This window comes from Juglans regia, chromosome 2, assembly GCF_001411555.2.
Source record: "Juglans regia cultivar Chandler chromosome 2, Walnut 2.0, whole genome shotgun sequence".
NCBI lineage: Eukaryota > Viridiplantae > Streptophyta > Magnoliopsida > Fagales > Juglandaceae > Juglans > Juglans regia.
The window spans coordinates 7,779,253-7,802,037 of record NC_049902.1 but is presented as its reverse complement, the minus strand read 5'-3'; the positions used below and the strand labels follow the sequence as shown (position 1 = coordinate 7,802,037).

The 22,785-nt window shown below is 34.6% G+C and overlaps 2 protein-coding genes across 5 annotated transcripts in view; one reads left to right on the top strand and one right to left on the bottom strand.

Annotated features, from left to right (window-relative positions):
* The first annotated feature begins 5,230 nt into the window (after positions 1–5,230).
* LOC108990952 (UDP-glucose 6-dehydrogenase 1-like) lies at positions 5,231–7,743 on the top strand. Its single transcript, XM_018965077.2, has 2 exons — positions 5,231–5,482; positions 6,100–7,743. The coding sequence occupies exon 2, from the start codon at positions 6,130–6,132 to the stop codon at positions 7,573–7,575; it is 1,446 nt and encodes a 481-aa protein (XP_018820622.1). The 5' UTR covers positions 5,231–5,482; positions 6,100–6,129; the 3' UTR covers positions 7,576–7,743.
* A 1,755-nt stretch (positions 7,744–9,498) lies between these two features.
* Positions 9,499–22,785, bottom strand: part of LOC108990957 (pre-mRNA-splicing factor ATP-dependent RNA helicase DEAH1-like) — a 33,269-nt gene continuing 19,982 nt past the window's right edge. For all 4 annotated transcript variants that reach the window (XM_018965084.2, XM_018965085.2, XM_035687580.1 and 1 more), the window contains exons 15-28: positions 22,291–22,348; positions 22,130–22,198; positions 21,092–21,160; positions 20,836–20,925; positions 20,228–20,314; positions 19,691–19,806; positions 19,539–19,605; positions 18,122–19,162; positions 17,642–17,704; positions 16,961–17,084; positions 16,768–16,868; positions 14,881–14,943; positions 14,718–14,790; positions 9,499–10,096 (exon numbers count right to left, since the gene is read on the bottom strand). In XM_018965084.2, coding sequence (XP_018820629.1) covers positions 10,053–10,096; positions 14,718–14,790; positions 14,881–14,943; positions 16,768–16,868; positions 16,961–17,084; positions 17,642–17,704; positions 18,122–19,162; positions 19,539–19,605; positions 19,691–19,806; positions 20,228–20,314; positions 20,836–20,925; positions 21,092–21,160; positions 22,130–22,198; positions 22,291–22,348 — 2,065 coding nt within the window. In that variant the 3' untranslated portion in view covers positions 9,499–10,052. The remainder of the gene's footprint in view (positions 10,097–14,717; positions 14,791–14,880; positions 14,944–16,767; positions 16,869–16,960; positions 17,085–17,641; positions 17,705–18,121; positions 19,163–19,538; positions 19,606–19,690; positions 19,807–20,227; positions 20,315–20,835; positions 20,926–21,091; positions 21,161–22,129; positions 22,199–22,290; positions 22,349–22,785) is intronic.

Here is a 22,785-nt window from a genome sequence, read left to right as displayed (position 1 = left end):
TAATTAGTTATGTCTATATAGTGAATATACTTGATAGATATATTTTATAATTCGTATAATAATTCGTCGATAAAATTTGATAATTTTATATACTAGTATGAGATAATCATATATGAAATAGATATATGTTATTATATTAAATGTATGTATTAATAATATATGTAAGCATATAATATATTATTATTTTGGATAAATATCAACTAGTTAGATATTAACTATTTATAATTTTTTTTAAATTTTATAATTCAATAGAAGTTCTACTTGTTAGTTGTATAAATTCAATATTAAATTTTTTATTTTTTTATTTATTTAATTTATTAATTATTAATTATTAAATCTTATTAACTCGAGCTCGAGTTCGAGTCGAGCTGAGCTCGAACTCGAGCTCGAGTTGAGAGTTAAGCTTATCGAGTCGAACTCAAACAAAGAATAAAAAAAAAATCTCGAGCTCGAACTCGAGTTCGAGTATTTTGAGTCTAGCCAAGCTCGACAAGCCAAAACCTGACTCAACTCGGCTCGATTACAGTCCTAAACATAAGATGTTACCAAATTAAAATCAGTGTTGTACTAATAATTTTCCTTTATTTTTTATATATATATATATAGACACTGCCGAATCTAAACTGCGGGTCCCCTAAACTTTTTTTTTTTTTTAATAAAATAGTTTTATAATATTCTTATATGATTCATACCAAAAGAAAAAAAAAAAATGCTAGATGCATGGTACAACAGTCTCATTAATCCTTAAAAACTTAAGGGTATGTTTGGGTACCAAACTATTCTCAACACTTTTCAAGTATTCTCGTACTTTTGAAAATACTTCACATGCCAAACAACTTAAAATACTCTCAATGGGACCCACAAACCCACTTCAATCTCTACTCATAACTATTCACAAATATTCTATAATATTTATCACTAATATATATAAATAAAAAATAAAATCACTATAATATTTATTACAATTAAATATAAATAAAAAATAAAATCACTATAATATATAAATAAAAAATATTTATCACTATTATATATAAATAAAAAATAAAATCGCTATAATATATAAATAAAAAATATTTATCACTATTATATATAAATAAAAAATAAAATCGCTATAATATATAAATAAAAAATAAAATCACTATAATATATAAATAAAAAATAAAATCGTTATAATATATAAATAAAAAAAATCACTATAATATATAAAAAAAAAATCACTATAATATATAAAAAAAAAATCACTATAATATATAAATAAAAAATAAAATCACTATAATATTTATCACTATTAAATATAAATAAAAAATAAAATCATTATAATATATAAATAAAAAATAAAATCACTATAATATATAAATAAAAAATAAAATCATTAAAATATTTATCTGTATTATATATAAATAAAAAATAAAATCGCTATAATATATAAATAAAAAATAAAATCATTATAATATATAAATAAAAAATAAAATCTCTATAATATATAAATAAAAAATAAAATTACTAGAATATATAAATAAAAAATAACATTACTATAATATTTATCACTATTATATATATATAAATAAAATCATTATAATATTTATCACTATTATATATAAATTAAAAATAAAATCATTATAATATTTATCATTATTATATATAAAAGTAAAATAAAATCACTATAATATTTATTAATATTAAAAAATCACTATAATAAAATCATTATAATATTTATTACTAAAAATAAAATCACTATAATATTTATGGGACCCACACATTTTTCAACTACCTACTCAAAAGTCAACAACTCAACATACTTTACACATCTAAACAACTCAAAATACTCTCAATGGGACTCAAAAACTCACTCTAATATTTACTCATAACTATTCATAAATATTCTCAACACTTCTCACTACCCAAACGTACCCTAGAGATACGGAGAGAGTGTGGAGGCAGGCTACTGGAGCCTCTTTTTGCCCTGTCATTTTATTCTCTTTGTGGGACTGTATTTTATTATTTTAACAGTAAATCAATCTGAAACAAAATACTAATGAGTCTCAAGAAATTCTGTTGATTAAGAACGTAAGTTGTTAAATAAGATAATGAATCATGTAAATATTTTTCTTTTGAATTTTCATATTTCATATAAATGGAGAATGGCTTTCTTAGAGATTATTTAATAATCTATATTGAGAAGGAAATTGTGCAGTCATCGTATACATTTTTTGAAAAAATTAGATAAACTTATGGTCTACATGAAAAAATTATTTTTATAATGGTATCTTTCATTCTTTATAGAAGGAATACGTTATGACTATACACTTCACGACTGTATATAACATTATTTATATATATAACACTTGTTGTCTTCGTTAATTTGTTTTCTAAAAGAAAATTTCTATTATGATGTGTAAAGTATATCTAATAAAGTGATTATATATAAATTAAATTTTATAAATCAAATTTTATAATTTAAGTAATGCGAGTGATGTGTTCTATCCATCATAATAGAATAATTATTTTCAAAAAAAAAAAAAAAAAAGAGAAAGACTTGGGGTCATCCAATGAAGGAAATTAATTAATCAGGCTTTATATATGCGTTACCATCACTCCCTCTTTCATATCAATGTCTTTATATATTTTGGTGCTAATTTTTGGGCATTTTCTCAGGTAATCAACACGTTATATATCCTTCCCTCTTCCCTCATTAATTTTTCACTTTTTCACTTTTTCAACGTTCTTCTAATCCCATTGGCTTTGAACCCACTCAAACTCCTTTTCTATCCCCACCAAACGCGTTGAAACTCACTTTCTTTTTCTTCCTTAGCATTAGTAAAGTTTTCGTGTTTGGTTCAAGTCCCTACGCCACATGATTACATGGAAAAGTACCAACTATGGTTTTGTTGCTCTGCATTCTTACACAAAAGAAAAACATAATATATCTCGGATAGATATATAAAGTAAATGCAACAGTAAAGTGTATAAATACCGTACAGAATTTTTAAAAAAGAGTGAAATTTATTATTAAAAAATTAATTTTTTTTCATGTAAATCTTGTATTTATTCACTTCTTTTAAAGTGATTGCACGACGCTTACATACTCACAACTTTAAGTATCATTTCTCTAAAGTAAAACCCGCATCATATAAAATTGCTCAAGTATCATTTCTCTAAAATGAAAACCGCATCATTTAGAATTACTCAAGTATCATTTCTCTAAAATGAAACATGCACCATTTAGAACTGCATCATTTAGAAATGCTCAAGTATCATTTCTCTAAAGTAAAATTCGCACCATTTAGAATTGTTCAAGTATCATTTCTCATTTAGAACTGCTCAAGTATCATTTCTCTAAAATAAAACCCACACCATTTAGAACTGAGCTCAAGTACCATTTCTCTAGAGTAAAACCCGCACCATTTAGAACTGCTCAAATATCATTTCTCTAAAGTAAATCCTGCACCATTTAGAACTGAGCTCAAGTACCATTTCTCTAGAGTAAAACCCGCACCATTTAGAACTGCTCAAGTATCGTTCCTCTAAAGTAAAATTTGCACCATTTAGAACTGTTCAAGTATTATTTCTCATTTAGAACTGCTCAAGTATCATTTCTCTAAAGTAAAACCTGCAAAAACCCGAACTATTTAGAACTGAGCTCAAGTACCATTTCTCTAGAGTAAAACCCGCACCATTTAGAATTGAGCTCAAGTACCATTTCTCTAGAATAAAACCCGCGCCATTTAGAACTGCTCAAATATCATTTCTCTAAAGTAAAATTCGCACCATTTAGAACTATTCAAATATCATTTCCCATTTAGAACTGCTCAAGTATCATTTCTCTAAAGTAAAACTTGCACCATTTAGAACTGAGCTCAAGTACCATTTCTCTAGAGTAAAACCCGCACCATTTAGAACTGCTCAAGTATCATTTCTCTAAAGTAAAATTCGCACCATTTAGAACTATTCAAGTATCATTTCCCATTTAGAACTGCTCAAGTATCATTTCTCTAAAGTAAAACCCGCACCATTTAGAACTGAGCTCAAGTACCATTTCTCTAGAGTAAAACTCGCACCATTTAGAACTGCTCAAGTATCATTTCTCTAAAGTAAAATTTGCACCATTTAGAACTGTTCAAGTATCATTTCCCATCTAGAACTGCTCAAGTATCATTTCTCTAAAATAAAACCCACAAAACCCACACCATTTAGAACTGAGCTCAAGTACAATTTCTCTAGAGTAAAACCCGCACCATTTAGAATTGAGCTCAAGTACCATTTCTCTAGAATAAAACCCGCACCATTTAGAACTGCTCAAGTATCATTTCTCTAAAGTAAAATTTGTACCATTTAGAACTATTCAAGTATCATTTCCCATTTAGAACTGTTCAAGTATCATTTCTCTAAAGTAAAACCCGCACCATTTAGAACTGAGCTCAAGTACCATTTCTCTAGAGTAAAACCCGCACCATTTAGAACTGCTCAAGTATCATTTCCCATTTAGAACTGCTGAAGTATCATTTCTCTAAAGTAAAACCCGCACCATTTAGAACTGAGCTCAAGTACCATTTCTCTAGAGTAAAACCCACACCATTTAGAACTGCTCAAGCATCATTTCTCTAAAGTAAAATTCGCACCATTTAAAACTGTTCAAGTATCATTTCTCATTTAGAACTGCTCAAGTATCATTTCTCTAGAGTAAAACCCGCACCATTTAAAACTGCTTAAATATCATTTCTCTAAAGCAAAACCCGCACCATTTAGAACTGAGCTCAAGTACTATTTCTCTAGAGTAAAATCCGCACCATTTATCATTTCTCTAAAATAAAACCCGCACCATTTAGAACTACTCAAATGATTTTTTTTGATTTTTTAAACATCATTAAATGCTTAATAAATTATATAAAAACTACTTTATGTATCTATCTTCCTCTCATTCTAAATCCTAGAATCCGATGCATAAAATTTCTATGTTCTTAATATATTGTCATAAATATAAATTCTACATATGTTAGATATATTTGTCATACCATATATTTCCTCCTATTAGTAAAATCCTTTATATTATAATAAATATGCCGGTATATCAATAGGATAATGACAAGTTGTATTTTTGTTTTATTAGAAAATGGGTGTAACTCAAGTGGTTTTGATTAATTTCAAACAGCGAATAGTTGGCGCATTAATTGCCTAGTCTTGGAAAGAAAATCCCTTGTATTTTACCGAAATGCGCGTTTTTGGAAACGCTATCAACGTTCCAGCCCAGCACTGTAAATCTGACTTCCCTTTGGGTTGGTTGTCGTGAATATACAAAGTTGTTAAGCTTATATTGAGTTCGGGTATTTAAGGAGGTCCGGAGCTCCTTTGTTTCATGCACTTGTAGTTCATCTCTCTCTCCCCTATACTGAATAGAATTCAGACCCCATTATACTTTCTTATTCTCACTTCATTCATCGTCATCGTCCTCGTCCTTATATTGAAGTTTACAAAGAGATATAAGGTACTTTTGTTCTGACAGTTCAGAGTTCCTGCAAAAATTGTGCGTGTGAATTACATTCATTGTATCATGATTGTCGTGTTTGCATGATAGGTTTGGTTGAATGCTTTATTGTTCTTGTTTTTTTCCCCTGGTATTTGCATATTAATATTTTTTGCTTCTGTGGTCGATTTAATCTGATTTGATGTTAATAAGAAAGATTGGTTTTGTTCTGGGACCGTTGGGAATCTTTTAACGATGTAGGAATACCCTGTTCTTTTTTCCTCCTGTTCTGGCGTGGAAGATGTTGCCCACTTCAATACGATTAATAACTGTTATCCAGTTTAAGGCCAAAACCAACCATCGAGTTCTAGCCATTTCATTCAGTTTCAGTTCCATTTCCGTTACTTTGGCTTTAATTGCTACGTAGAAATAAATGGCATTAATGGTTGGTTAAAACCCATATTCTATAATTCTGTAACTGTTGAACAAAATTAGACAACCTTTGACAATGGGGAACGCCAGTAGATTTGACTATGAATCTAAACAGGTCTAACACTCAGCATGCTTTTTAGTGTTTATGGATGCAAAAGTTCAGATTCTGCACGAAATGCTTTGTTTGATGTATTTATACATAACAGATCAATTAGCTCAGGATTTGACCCAAGAAAATGGTGAAGATTTGCTGCATTGGAGCTGGATATGTTGGAGGTCCTACCATGGCAGTCATTGCACTCAAGTGCCCCAAAATTCAAGTGGCTGTTGTTGACGTCTCCATCTCTCGAATCACGGCCTGGAACAGTGACCAGATCCCCATTTATGAGCCAGGTCTTGATGAAGTAGTGAAGCAATGCAGAGGGAAGAACCTCTTTTTTAGCACTGATGTGGAGAAACATGTCTCGGAGGCAGACATAATTTTTGTTTCTGTTAACACCCCGACAAAGACCCGGGGCCTTGGAGCTGGCAAAGCTCCAGACCTTACATATTGGGAGAGTGCAGCCAGGATGATTGCTAATGTTTCAACATCGAACAAGATAGTTGTTGAGAAGTCAACTGTTCCAGTGAAAACAGCTGAGGCAGTAGAAAGGATCCTCACCTTCAATAATAGTAACATCAGCTATCAGATTCTCTCAAACCCAGAATTTCTTGCCGAAGGAACTGCCATTCAGGACCTTCTTAACCCGGACCGTGTACTGATTGGAGGGAGAGAAACCCCTGATGGCCAAAAGGCAGTTCAAGCACTGAAAGATGTATACTCGCACTGGGTTCCTGAAGACAGAATCATTACAACCAATCTCTGGTCAGCAGAGCTCTCAAAGTTAGCTGCCAATGCCTTCTTGGCTCAGAGGATTTCTTCTGTCAATGCCATGTCAGCTCTGTGTGAGGCAACTGGGGCAGATGTTTCACAAGTTTCCAATGCTGTTGGTAAGGACACCAGAATTGGACCAAAGTTCCTTAATGCTAGTGTAGGTTTTGGAGGATCCTGCTTTCAAAAGGACATCCTCAACTTGGTCTATATTTGTGAGTGCAATGGCCTCACTGAAGTTGCCAAATACTGGGAACAGGTCATTAAGGTGAATGACTACCAAAAGAATCGATTTGTCAACAGGGTTGTCTCTTCAATGTTCAATACAGTTTCTGGTAAAAAGATTGCAATACTTGGGTATGCCTTCAAGAAGGATACTGGGGACACAAGAGAAACACCAGCAATTGATGTGTGCAAAGGGCTATTGGGGGATAAAGCATGGTTGAGCATTTATGATCCACAAGTTACTGAGGATCAAATCAAGAAGGATCTCTCAATGAACAAGTTTGATTGGGACCATCCTGTTCATCTGCAGCATTCAAACCCTGCTGCTGTGAATCAAGTGAGCATAGTTGGGGAAGCTTATGAGGCCACCAAGGATGCTCATGGGATCTGCATTCTAACTGAATGGGATGAGTTCAAGACCCTTGATTTCCAGAAGATTTTTGATAACATGAAGAAACCTGCATTTGTGTTCGATGGTAGAAACATTGTGAATGTTAAGAAGCTGAGAGAGATAGGATTCATTGTGTATTCAATTGGGAAGCCATTGGACCCCTGGCTCAAGGACGCCTGCAGTGGCAAAAGATAAATAAATTTCCTATAAGCTGGACCTGAGGCTAATTTACAGTGAACTGCTTTAAATTGTGTGACATTATACTCGTGTATTCAGTTTTCCATCAGCTACTTTCAATTATATTCATGTTGGAAAGAACTATGTTGGGGGGATTTCGATATTATAAACGGTCCAATTCTTATTCCAAGGTTTTAAAAAAATTCCAAACTGATTTTTATTAAAAGGAGATTCAAGCTGGGACCCTAACGGATCATCCTCCCAACAACCCTTTGCATGAAACGTTGAATATTCATATTCAACAGCTTGACTTTAAATTCATGAAGAACAAGACTAGCCATTTGAATTGAATTTTAGCCATATCAGAGGATGATATGGGGATGACGAGCAACATGCTGTTGTATTGAAGTCCTCATCCCAAATACTAGTTTATGTCATCTGGTTTGAATAAAAAAATAAAAAATAAAAATAAAAAGGAAAACAGATGGAATTCATCATAACTAATGGATCAATGGTGCAGCCCAGTGACTGCAAAGAGTCAACCATAATTGAAGATTACCAAAGTTACAGCTTATCACGTTTGGACGAGAAAATTGACAAAGTCGTTCACGGTTTGGCAGAAACAGTGGGAGGGCAGAATATGCTGGAATTACAACGGATTCTTCTTCTTTTTTTTTTTTTTTTTTTTTTTTTTTTTTTAAGCAAGCAAATTTCTATTAGAAAAAGAAAACATGAGGAGGGGTAGGGTTCCCCAACAAAAGCTCCAGCTCAATAACCACAAGTAAAAGTGTTGGAAAAAGGAAAAATAAAACGGATTTTGGAACCAAGTTCTTGGTCTACACCCATGCCTTACAAAGAAAGCACCGTCTTAAAAGACGGTAGTTAGTAGTTTGCAAAGTCATGCGAACTATAGAACCACCGCCAATGACAGTGAAACCTCCGTTGGAAGCGGTAAAAGTTATAGATACATTGCAGTTTGTTGTCTTGAGATTTTTTTGGAGAGATCCTTAGTCCCTTTTTCAATATCATCGTTTACGAAAAGTGATAACATATTAAAAAACACGGCATCAGATGGACTAATCTGCAGCCATTCATTTGTCTTCCCACACATTTGTGGTGGTGTGTGGCAACCACACGTCAGTGGTAGGGAGGCGAGGTAGAGCAGATCTAGAAAATCTCAACGTAGGGAATCTGCTAGTACGGCGTGTGTAACCGACAGAGGCGTCATGGCGCGTGAAGACCATGCAAGGAAACAAGTCACGCATGAGTGTCACGCTCCGATTTTTTTGGCACAATTCCACTCCATCCCAATAGACCGGCACTTGTAGGATGGCGTGATAGGGCACGTGTCTACTAATGGCGACCGGAGTGCAATAAATCTGACTAAAACCGAACTGGTGGAAGGGGTAGGAAAAAAAATATTATCATGAAAGTGTAAACACATTGCGATAATTGAAAGGAACAAGAGAGTGTGAGACTCTCCAACAAAGGCACTCAAAGTGACTGAATTTTCTAAAGAGAATAGAGTTTCTCACTGTTTTTAGCGAAGACTAGCTCACTTACCTTTGGAATTACAACGGATTCACTACAACAGTTAAGACTCTGTTCTGCCCAATGGTCACTTAAAAGTTAACGAAAAAAACAATGAACAATTCTTTGATTATGAGTAATCCAGGGACTATAAACACGTGACTTTCACTAGTAGATTGACTCTTTGAAATTACTTACACCTAACTACGGGTTCAAACCTTAAGAGGTTTAATTTTTTTTAAAAAAAAAGTTCACAATTTTGGCAGAAAAACTGATAAAAGTCCAAATAAAACTGACGAGAATGAAATGAAATCCCCTGTAAGGTAAAACCGCCATAGCAATATCTGGTAAGTCTAATCACGCACATGCCAAAACTGAAGCAAAATTACACCAGGGTGGCTGAAATCTGAGTTTCTTTAAACAGCACCTCAAACACAACATTCATATTGAAAGCTAGCAAATGAAATATTATTAATCTTAAACTACAGGCCTTGTAAGCAGGTATTCTTATCTAAATATTACACTTGGATTAAGCTCTACCTTAAAATCAAGGGATCCTACGATGGGAGTTCTTTATGAATGAATATATATATATATATATATATATAATGATCTAAAATGCAGCCTTCTCTGAAACCCCCAAGATCCCCACATGAATCAACCATCAAAGGATGTTCCGGTTTTAGCGAGAGGGAGGGGAGTCTGCTGATTTGCATATTTCAGATACAGTTATTATAGATATACAAAATCCTATGTGCAGTCTTCATGTCCTCTACTAAAGTGTCTCTGATCGTCTTCAGCCCAAAAATCCATCAGGCGTATATATAGTTGTCTTCTCTGCTAAGTGTCGGCAATCCCCTCTGCCAAGATTTGGGGACTGTGCAAGGCTTTTCCTTTGTACCGATGTCTAGGTGGCTGAGCAATTCAAGCGAAATGATGTGAGGCAAGTGATCCAGTTTCCAGTCCTATACTCCACGCCCTTCCACATGAGGCTTTTTCTTTGTACCCGCTGCAGAGAAAATACAATTTAGCAATCCAGTTCAATCAATTATCTAAGAAAAGTCAGCCTTGCTATGCTTCAGCTAAACATTAAAATTGAATAAGGAGCCTACTTTAACACCATAAATCAAGCAGTTGACAATTACTTGATACCACAAAACAGCCAAAAATTCAAGACGCCAACGCTTGAGACGATACCAAGATATCAATCCCGTGAAGAGGATAGCTTGAACAAAAATTGCAAACTATGTTCGCCACATGGCCACCGGAGGGGGCGTCATTCACAGAAAAGGAACGTATGTTGTTTTAATGGACCCTATTGTGCCTGGGATCATTTTCGTCCTTATCATTATGTGATGAATGTTGTTATGGGAAATCTTTCAGATTGAGTTCTATTTGTTAAGGGTAAACGGTATCCACAACCGAGAGAATCACACTCACTGTATAATCCAGCATCAATTCCTATTTCCATCCGAGGAAAGTTGTCTTCTAGCAATGGATAGGATAAACAAAAGCCACATGAAGTCCAAACATTCAAATAGATCAAGTGAAATTCTAAGCAATATCAAATTACATAATTAAAATCCATAGGATTGCTCTACACCTACAAGGAAAACTTCTAAATGGGTAGATTAACATATCTCGCCAACCAGAGGTTTTCTACAAGAATGATTTTGAGCATGCTTGGCATTTCATGGATATATAAATGTTACACTCAATTCTTCTTCATCTTTTCATGGTGTTAGAGAACATGATTGTAATTAGTATAGTTTATGTGTACAATTGTCATTTGTATGTATTATGTATAGGAAGTTGAATATCAATGAATATACGAATCACAAGGTGTTTCCGGTCACCTCAGGTGTCGTCTCCGGTACTGGGCATCAAAATCAACCTCGCTGTTGTTTTCTGTGCACACCGATGAGTCTCCAATTGTCATCGGCTGCCGGAAGGCCTGTTTATCACCAACGTCGTCGACGTCTCAGGGTGGTTGGTTGCAGGTCTCTACTATCTCATCCATGACTGCGTATGCCCCCAACCTGGAGTAAGATCTTATTCCTATCCGGAATAACACCCATTTGGTAATACGTATACGGAAAACTCAACTTCACTTATCCTCGTTTAGGATAACTTATTCCCATTTAAGGTTATTTTATAAGCTGGTACTGGCAATACCTGAAACACACCCGATACAGGCCGATACAGCCTGAAACATACCGGTTCAGACCCGAAATAGAGAGGTTTAGACCCGGTACAGGCCAATTCTGAGCCAATACTTGCTTGTTTCGGCTGGTACAAGCTTGTTTCGACCAGTACAGGCTGATTCCACCCAAAACAGAACCGAAATTGGGGTTCTTAATCTGGGTTTCTACTTTTCCAAATTGTATTTCCCACTTTTTCATCCATATTTCATATTCTGTGTGGATTCTCTGTCTCCAAGTTGAATTGTTGTGATACTTTTCTCTATGACAACTAAATTTGAGTCAATGTCTCTAACACCAAACATTAGTATGCCTATGACTTCGGTGAAGTTGAATGGAAAAAACTATATGTTGTGGTCAAAATCTGTTGAAATGTTTTTGAAAGGCAAGGGTCTTCTTCGTACTCACTTGGTCGATCCAATGCCTGACTCAACTAGTTCTACATTTGTAACATACGGGTTCAAATTTAGGGCTTAAAACTGGTATTATATTTTATTTTTTTATTTCACTTTTATTATCATCTTAGGAAATATACTAACAGATAGATTAAATTAGTGATTCCTTCCCTATCAAAACCTTCGTATGGTTTATCCATTAGGTTCCCATATTAGAGTTGGTTCCTAGTTCAAGACTAACTCCAACTCAAACTCTTCAAAATCCTCTCAGAATCTGACTCCTTGTAGGAATAGGTTCCTAAAGTTTAGGCAATTTCGAATTATAGCCAATCTCCTAAGGATTCACGTTGCTTCCCTCCCGTCGCCTATAAGAAACCTACAAAGACTCTGGATTACACACACAAAAATCCCTGGAGAAAAACTTTCACGCAGAGAAAGAAACCCACTCCCGCAAGCACCACCGCAGCCCCCTTCAGGCAACCAACAGCCACCTCGACAGACCACCTCCCACACCACCACAGAAAACGCCGGCCAACCTAGTCCTGTCACACCCACTCCCTCAGGTAAGCCCTTGCCATCGCACGCCACCTTCCTCCCTCTCGGTTATTTGAGTTTTCAATTCTATCTCTCTAAAACTCTCTTCCTTTCTCTCTCTCTCCGTGTTACACCACCATAGGAACCTCCCAGTTGCACCGCTGTCGCGTCCAGCCACCCAGAGCCGCCATCGCACTCAGCCCCTCTCTCGGTAAGTCATTGCGCGACTCCCTCCCGCATCCATGAGCTCTCTGTGTTAGCTATGTGCTTTCCAGAGAGAAGCTTTTTGCTTTTTAATCTGGAATGGGCCCCGTGGGCCTTAAGCCAGTTGGTCGAATGCCTCCTTATTTTCTAAGTGGGCTGAATCAATGTGGGCCTGATGTTTATTCTAGGCTCGTATTTCACAGAAAAACCCAATTACACCACTAAATTATTTAGTCACGATTAACTATATATTACAAGCATTTGTTATTTTTGCATGGAAATAAGATAACTAATATGTTAAAATTCTAATTTTTGTTTTAATCATGTAAACAACCACGACACGTTATCTAGAAAATTAGTAACGTTGAGTACCTCGTATAGGTAACGCGCTTCAAGTTGGACATTAGGAAGCAACGCTAAGAGGTAAATAGTATGATCATATAAATGCATGAGTACTGTGAATATTATCGTTATGTATGAAAATATGATATGCTTATTATGGTTATCTACGCTACGCTAAGAGACAAGTCAAGGTTATATTCCCTTTCACGATCTTTGATGACATATGAGATTATACTTGAATGAATGAATTTGTTGTTTGATTGATTGAATGTTACTAAAATCGTATGGAAGCCATTAGATGTTCATGTAGTAATTCAAGTCATGTATGCCATGTAATAGAATAGCCAGATTATACAAGCCATGTTTATGTAATACTTAGATTATATATGCCATGTTCATGTAGTACTTAGATCATGTATGCCATGGAATGTCATAAAATGTTCAAATCATGTTATGATATACCATGTACAAGAATATGCCATGTACAAAAATATGTCATGTTATGTCGTGTCGTGTTATGTTATACCATGTACAAGAATATGTCATGTTATGCTATGTCATGTACAAGAATGTGTCGTGTTAGATATGTCCATGAAGCCTAATAAATTCTCATGCATTAAGAAACATAAGAAGTTTTATGGTGCCACGGACTCAAGCGTGGTTAACCACAAGTTAACCAAGTGTATTTCACGGACTCAAGTGAAATACGGACTCAAGTGTGTTTCACTCCATGTTATGCAAGATAAGTGAAACACGGACTCAAGCATGTTTCACTCCATGTTATGCAAAATAACAGTTAAGACAAGATAAACAAGATATTATGCATTCACGTTACATGTTTGTCATGATTACATATGCTTCCGCTCATGTTAATGATGAATATGTATGCTATATGAATCTGTGACGATGTATGAATGTAAAGTTTTTAGAAAGTCATGTTACGTGTATGATTGTAAATCTATGAAGCTGTACATATGTTATGAAGAGTCTTCAGAAATTAAGTCCATGTTAGGCCAAATTATATTTTATGGTGTGATGTGCTATTTACTGAGTATTCGACTCATTTTTGTTTGTCTTCTTGTTTTCTTCCATGTTTAATTTTCACAGATGGTGATTATGATGACGCAGAGCTGGATGGCCAGGAATAGATCTAGTACAAAGACTTAGGAAGGAATAAGTGATATTCACACAAGAATTAGATTTCTTTTGTGTCATTCATAGGATTAGTTTATGTTCTTTTATTTTACGTTCAATTTTCGAAACAATCATGTTCAATTCAGTTTTAATATTTTGATGCTTTTCAATAAATGAGGTATTTCAGAAAATGAATATCTTTACTAGGCATTATGTTATGATTGCTAGTAATATCTCTATCCTACGGGAACGGGGTGTTACAACATTTGCTCAATTTTAATCAAATGCACGCAAAAAAGGAATTATTTCACATCTACCAAAGATCCAGTCCAAATTCCAATTAGTAATCGCCCGGCCTTGTCCACATGTAGAGGCAACCTAATATTACAATTCTCCTAATCCCTAACAACATCAGAATTTATGGTGGAGTTTTGAATCAAACATTCTCAACGATATCAATAGTGTAGATGATGATATGGTGAAGCACTAAGGTGTGGTTTAGATAGTGAGATGAGATGAGATGATTTTAGATGAAAGTTAAACGTTGAATAAAATATTATTAGAATATTATTTTTTAAAATTATTATTGTTTTGAGATTTGAAAAAGTCTACTTGTTTATTATATTTTGTGTGAAAATTTAGAAAAGTTGTAATGATGAGATGAAACATTTTCACTATCCAAACAGGGCCTTAATCCCTACTCCAAACAGGAAACTTATGTACCCAAACATGGGCACGCATAAACAGATGCGCGCACGCGCACACACGCACACACACACACACATATATATATATATATATAGAGAGAGAGAGAGAGTACAGTCTTCAACATCCTTAAGCTGGTAATAGTGCGGGGCTATTTCAACCAACCACTCGGGCTTTAGTTCCGTCACCTGCAATTCAATGGTAGAAATAAATATTCCAAACTAGTACGCAGGAAAAACTAAATATATCAAAGTCATTGAGTGCAGACAAAAGCGTACCTGTCTCATATACTCCTTGGTCGTCAAAACCAATTCATGATATACAACCCATCTCGGAAGGACCTGAAGGAGAAAGATATATAAGAATATAAGCACTGCACAACATAGCACCTGAATTTCCACCAAAAATTGAAACTTCATTATTTTGAAAATGGACCTGACCAGTCAGACCGCAAACAAATCCTATGTACAACAGTTCAGTCATACCCCCAGAAACCACATCAAGTCAAGAACCAAATCAAACCATTCCTGACTATGATTAAACCAATTAACCCACTGGATGGTTTGCAAGTCATGGATCACTGATGGTTATGTTTTAAGAATTACTTATAAGGGGTTTCGATGTAGGATGCAAGTAAGGCTGTAAATGAACAAAGCCATTCATGAATCGAGCCCAACTTGTATATACTCGATGTGAGTTCAATTCATCTAATATTAAAAGAGCTAAACTCATATAAGCTTGGCTTAACTCAGTTTAAGCTCGTGGACAAAACTCATAGAGGCTTGACTCAACTTGTTTGAGCTCATTTTAAAGCTCATAATACATTTATTATAAGTGTATTATATGTAATACATTTGTTTTTATGATGGGGGAACCACCCCACAGCAGAGCCTTTAGGACTCACCCATGGAGCCTAAACCCTTGGGGAGACTAGCACAGCAACCCACCGCCATGTATTATACGTAATACATGTTAGCTTTCTTTATATATTCAATTATGTATTATGTGTTTATTCATTTTTTTAGTTTATTCATATTTTACCTAATATGATATATTTAGTTAGGTTATCACGGCATGTATACGATGTTTTATATAACCTTTTATAGAAGTTATTTCCTAAAATTAGTATATATATATTTGTATAAGTTTATACTTATTGCAAGTTATATGATATATTTAGCTATTTTATGCATGTATATAGAGGTTCTTAAATAGATTTGGTTAATAATGTGCTATATAACATAAGGAGAAATGCTTGATCTACACAGAAATTTTGGGAAAGTCCGAACCACTTGTGAACACAATTCGACTTCCACATGCATTTTCATGTCTGTAACAGTTTGCCCAAGTTGGGCAATGAGTTATACCTTTGAATCTAGCAACAAAGAAGAGAATGTTAAGGTCTTCTAGACAAGATGGACCAGACCCAAAAAGTCGTACAAATAATTTATACATTACCAAGGTGGTCCAGTCCATAATTGCTCCATAAAGAGAGATCCTTTATTGAGATCCAGTCAGGACTTTTTATGCTAAGGAATACATCTCTAATGAAAATGGAAAATTGTTCCGACACATTTATTCTATATAGCGTGCCTAATACATCATTTTATATTGTAATTTGAAAGCCCAAACACAGCATGAAATTGAAAACCAGGAGCAAGGCAGTTCAACAGATCATTACAAAGATGTTAACAAAAGCAGTATAATTTGTATAATAAAACGATTTGTGTCCACATATCCATCTGCTCTAAGAACCAATTCCATTGAAAAGCATCAAATCATTTTTGAAAAATATAAATAATGATCATCTCATGAACAATTTTTTGTTCATACTTTGCATTCGATATGATGAATATTTTAAGTCAGAAACCGGCTAAACAGGAATTACTCCAACTTCCAGACCAACAAAAACTCTTAAAAGACCTTTTCTCTTTTATTTTTAAGACAAAAAAATTACGCTTATGTCTATTATCCTCTTGCAACCATTTAATGAAATCATCCTCCACAACCCATATGTCACTTGATGAGAAACAACCAAATAATCATATTATTCAAATAGCATACAAGCAATCCCATTGACCATATAGATTTTGTTTTACACAGAGCAACCATAAGCACTCTGACCTTAAATATAATCAATAATTAATGAAGAGTCAATAGATTACCTGTGCCAGCCCTGAGCTGGGGTGTATGTGAACAGTCTGTGGATGTTTTACGGTCCTGTAAGATCCATTCTTTTGAAGCCTTGCAGAGTGTGGGAAAAAACCTGAAAAGAACAATAATTACAAAATTAAACGCAACAAAGAATCATTTTCACTTCCCCGTCATTGAAACAAAAGTTTTTTTTTACAGATTTACCAGATGTTATAGCTTTTCTTATGGCATCTAAATCACTGGGGTCGGCCATTAGTTCAATTTCAACCCTTTCCAAGAGCCCTTCGAGCTGATCTCGAACATCCCTTGCACGTTTCATACTCCTAACCTGTAAACAATAAAATTGAAATTACAAAGAACAGTAGGAGCTCCTTCAATCAAAAAAATAATTCACATAACAAACTATTATCCAAGCTGAGGCTAAAATTGCATAAATTGGTATGCAATCAACAGGATGCAAAAATAGGTAGCCTTGAATGCCAAGGAAGTTTGCAATCTTCACCAAACTCATAGATTGGAGATATAAATATTAATTAAACTAAAATCTGAAAATGTAGAACTCAGATAATAATTAGAGAGAGAGAGAGAGAGAGAGAGAGAGAGAGAGAGAGAGAGAGAGAGACTTGTATTCCACCACCAAAACTCAAAACTGCTCAAATCTGTGTATGGGGGTTGTAAACAAGAAATATACATAGAGCACTGAACAATATTGAATTAAGTTCCAGAATAAGGCTTTTTAAGTATTGGCAGTTTCTAGGACCGATCATCTCAAGGCGTTCACACCTGGCGGCATGTATGCAGTCAATAGATGCAATGCTTTGATATAAGTATCAGAACAATTAATCTTAGTGCAAATAAAATGAGGAATTGTTGCTCAAACTATACCTGTATATAATTTTCATAACACCACTGTGTTGAGTAATTTGTCTCCTTCCATGAATTGTAGACCTGAATGAAAAATAATATTATTATTATTATTATTAACAAATAGGGTCAATAGCCATTCTTAAACATGCAAACTTTTTTTTTTATAAGTAAAAATGGAAACTCATTGTTAGGCTGTTAAAAGTATAATAGAGTTACCACAACCACATCGTTATTCTTTTGATTTTTTTTTTTTTTTTTTTTTTGAGGGACTATTGCCCTAGTGGTTGGGGGGATTGAACCCCTAAACATTAACCCCATGATCCCTAAGAACCAGGGGTGGTGCCATTTGGCCCAAGGGCCATTGGCACGTTATTCTTTTGACTACTAGTGAAAATGTAGCCAGAACATTCGCGTACATCAGTACGGTAAACGTTACTATCAATCCACACCTAGAAATCCAAATGTATAAAACATTCAAAAAAAAAACCTTCACCAAACCTTTAGCAATGCAAGGTGGTCCCCAACATTTCCAGTATGAAAATTCATTCGTGCATTGTCAGCATGAACTTGTTTGTCCTTCGGGCGATAAAAGATTGAATTCCCAACAGAAAGCATGGCAGCAATGGAAATGATCTCATCTGAGCATTTGTACTTGTCGGACGCAACTATCATTTTGGATAACATGGGATCAAGAGGGAACTCCGCCATCCGTCTACCTACTTTAGTCAACTCACCTAGTTTATTTAACGCACTCAGTGCAAAGAGTAGTTCCAGGGCTTTTAATAATGCTTCTGATGGTGGTGGGTCCATAAAATCAAAATTTAATAAGTCATGGATGCCAAGGCTCTTAAGAGTAAGGACAACATTTGCAAGGTTCGTCCTTTGTATTTCAGGCACAGTATTGTCATCCAAATCATTGTAATAGTTGTAAGCAGTATATAATCGGAAGCATTTCCCGGGACCTGTTCGTCCAGATCGACCTGCCCTCTGATTAGCAGATGCTTTAGAGATTGGAGCGACCAGCAAAGACTCCATCCCAGTTCTTGGATTATAGGATTTCATCTTACAGAAGCCAGGATCAATTACATACTTGATCCCATCGATAGTCAAGGAGGTTTCAGCTATATTGGTTGCAAGAACAACCTTCCGGGCTCCTTCAGGAGTGGGTTCAAATATTTTTGCTTGGAGTTCAGTAGGTAGGTTTGCATATATTGGGCAGATAATCAGCTCGGCAATCTTTGTCCCTAGACCCCTTGTCCTGTGCTTCAAAATTTCTTCTGCTGTTTCAATCTCTTCTTGACCAGTGAAGAAAACTAATACATCTCCAGCCGGTTGTGTCACATGAATCTGGAGAACAGTAACTATAGCAGCATCCAAGTAATCAGCTTCTGGAGCTTTTGTGTAGTGTATTTCAACAGGATACCGCCTCCCTGGGATTTTAAAAATTGGAGCTGAATCAAAATAATCACTAAATTTTTCTGCATCAAGTGTGGCACTGGAGATGAGCAACTTTAGATCAGGGCGAAAACGAGAAATATCCTGTTATAAAAGAGCATCAAGAAGTCAATAGCAAACAAAAGGATAATAAATACCACATTGAGTCACGAAACCAAAGTTATAGCAATTTCAAATGAAAGAAAGTAATTCCAGCACAACTAAATGGTATTATTCCATATTAAAGTGATCTCCAAATCTAAAGCCATCAGATGCATTAATAGAATAAGCATGCCAGAGTTGTTTCAAGGATCCCTTGATACATTTTAATTATTTAAAGGAACACAAACAACCCGCCTATTCCTAAATGAAGGAATGCCACTTGTAAGTGTAAGATGATTGTCCACCAATCAAAACAGTTCAATTAAAAAAAGAAAACCAAAAAAATATTAACTGTTTTTAATTTAAAGTTATTGCTTACCTTTACCAATCCAAATAGAATATCAGTTGAGAGTGTTCTTTCGTGGGCCTCATCCACCATCACTACACTAAGAAGTTTGCGGACAAAATAAGTGAACCAGCACCACCAATCTAATTAAACCATAAATCAGGCTCTAAAATAAACTCACTCACCTGTAGCTTGCCAGATCCGGTTCACCAAGGAATTCTCGTAACAACATCCCATCAGTCATATATTTCAGAACAGTCTTTTCTGATGTACAATCTTCAAAACGGATGGAATAACCAACCTACAGTTTACATAAACCATTACTGTTGACCCCAAAGAGGAAAACTACAGTTACCAGTATCCAACTGCAAAAGATATCAGATCACAACAACCATAATGCCCATTGCATCATTTTAACACAAATCAGAAATAGAAAGAAAATTAATAGAAAAATCATACAATGGAGATGGAGGTAGTGTTGCAACCAAAATTAGGTTCATTAATTGAAACAACAGACGTAGCAAGATTCCTCAGACAATCAATACATATTCTTCCAAGTCAGGCTTTTACAACATCCAAGCAGCAAATCAGAATCAAGGTGCGCATGCAAGCCCTATATATAGCATGGCATGGAAGACCACATTCATCCAGTAACAAAAATATTATTTATGTTTAATAGAACAGTGGGTCATAAACAAGCCAGAGCAATAAAGAAAGCATACCTCATGCCCAAGTTTGACACCCATTTCTTGCGAAACTCGAGCAGCAACACTCATAGCAGCGACCCGTCGTGGCTGTGTACAGCCAATCTGTAAAGAGAGGTACAATCATGATCAAACTTAGATTGACTTCCAGTTATTTTATTTTTTTGATAGGTAATCAAGAAGTTTTATTCATTAAAAGTAGGCAAAGTCCAAGTACACAGGGACTACCAGTTATTTCCAAGTAACCAAACCTGCTCCATATATCACAAATGGTTCTTCTAGTTTTAGTTTGCATATGCAACTGGGGAGAGTATATACAATATACATTGGAATATAGCAAATCCTAGCGCAAGAAGAACACTTTATTACAGCAAATAAACTATATGCCTTGTTTTCCCAGTGATATAACCAGATTAAAACAGGTAAAATTATAAGAAATAAAATTCCAGTATGGGGAAACAGGTGTATGGGTGTGTGAGTGAAATGGAATCAGCATATCATGTCTACCTATCTTTCACAAGAGATATTCACCAGAAAGTAACAATAATTAAATTGAGGAAATCATTGGAGGAATTTCTTTACAATCTAGCATAACAAACATGTTATAAGAAAAGAAAAACCAAAACCTTTCCACGCTTTGTATATCCAGCTTCATGAAGATATTGGGGTATCTGCGTAGTCTTTCCAGAACCAGTTTCACCAACAATGACAAGAACCTATGAAAGCAACAATTCAAGGTTATGAGAAGTAAATGTATACCCTGAATGAAATGCACAGAGAGAATTTTCGGTTCCTGTTTCTATGTAGCATATAATACAATATGGAAATTCTCAAATAACTAGAACAAAACATAAACAGGAATGTAACCAGAGATACGGAAACCTGATGATCATGAACAGCTTGGAGTAATTGGTCTCGATATGGATAGACGGGTAAAGTTTTTCTATCCTCCTGAATGAGCAAGAAGAAAAATCAACTATTTTTTTTTTTTTTTGCGAGTTAAAGAAACATAGAAACATCAATTCATAAATTTACAGCAGAAACTTCTGAAATTGATAACATTCAAAGGTATGAAACTCTGATGGGTTACTAGACATGGAGTAATTTACTCACTTTTCTGAAACTACTACAATTTGTATGCCATTTTATGTAACATGTTATTCAGTCTCTTCAAACTTTTCTAGCCATGTAAGACATTTTTGCCTTCTTACTTATCTTTCTTTTTTTTACTTTGAAAAAACACTGATCTTATAGAACCAGTTTTAGTGTCTTTCCATGTTATATGGGATCGTACATAAATTGATTTGTCACAATCTGCTGAATCTTCCACAATAATATGTTGTTAATTTGATTACAGGAATCCCAGAGATCGTGCAAATGCAACATGTCTTTTACCCAGTTAAACCCTGGACCCATGTAGCTTGTCCCCATCACACAGATCAGGTAAATCATCAGCTTTTCACCAATGGGACGTGGCCCCTAGAAATAGTTTGCACCCAAGGGTTCAAACCTTAGACCTAGAGGAAGCATACCACTAAGACCAAGGCCCTTATCACTTGAGCCAACTCCATTATATTATTAAATATAATTAAAAACATTATAATAGTTACTTTTTTAAAAGGTAATAATATGTTGTTAATTTTAATAAATTATAATTCAAAAAAATCTCTAGTTGTTTAAGATAATTTTGCCTTCCGACTTATCCTAAAATCAATAAAGTTTTACCATTACTTATAATAATAAAAAAAATTTAAAAAAAAAAAAAAAAAAAAAACCTTATCCTAAAAGAACTTTAGTGTCTTTCTACAGACATTTACTGCCCAAGCATGTCACATGCTTAAAATAGTAGAAATCAATACAGATAACTCTAGGGGAGGTATAAACTTCTTACAAAATTAGAATTAGCTATGGTATGAAGACCTGAAGTTTCTCCAAAGCTGATTTTGCCAGAGACTTCTCAAGCAACTCGATGGGCTCCTCATTATCAGGCTGCAAGCAAATGAAGAGACAAAAGCAGATAATTTTACCACAAATTCAGAGAGGAACGGTCATGCTATCATTAATGAAATTATATGATATACATTGTCTCCATCCATAACCGATGCTTTGATAAAGTCAATCTGATCCTCGAACACAAACCTGAACATGAAAAGAAACAAAAGGAGCAAATCATATTCGTGCTTAGATAAAAGCAAAGGTAACTATGAAAACAAAGTTTGTAATCATTATCGTTCACTTCGAAGCCAGGCTCGAAAAAACGGTTCGATTCAGGCCAATTCAGCCGATTCAAATTGAATCAGTAAGAAACCGAGCCGATTTTAGTGAACCTTTTGAATCATTCACTGAATCACTTCAATAGACCGATTTAGGCCGATTTTGACTGATTCCAACCGATTCAAAACTGTATTTATTTTTAAGTTGTCTAACAATTGAGTTTTTTTTTCTTGTACAAAAATATGATAGAACTAAATATATACTAACTTTTTCATCATTATATTTTATAATAATTGTAGAAAAATTGAAAGATAAAACATGTAGTTCTTTATTTTCTTCAGTTGAACAAAACAATTAGGAGA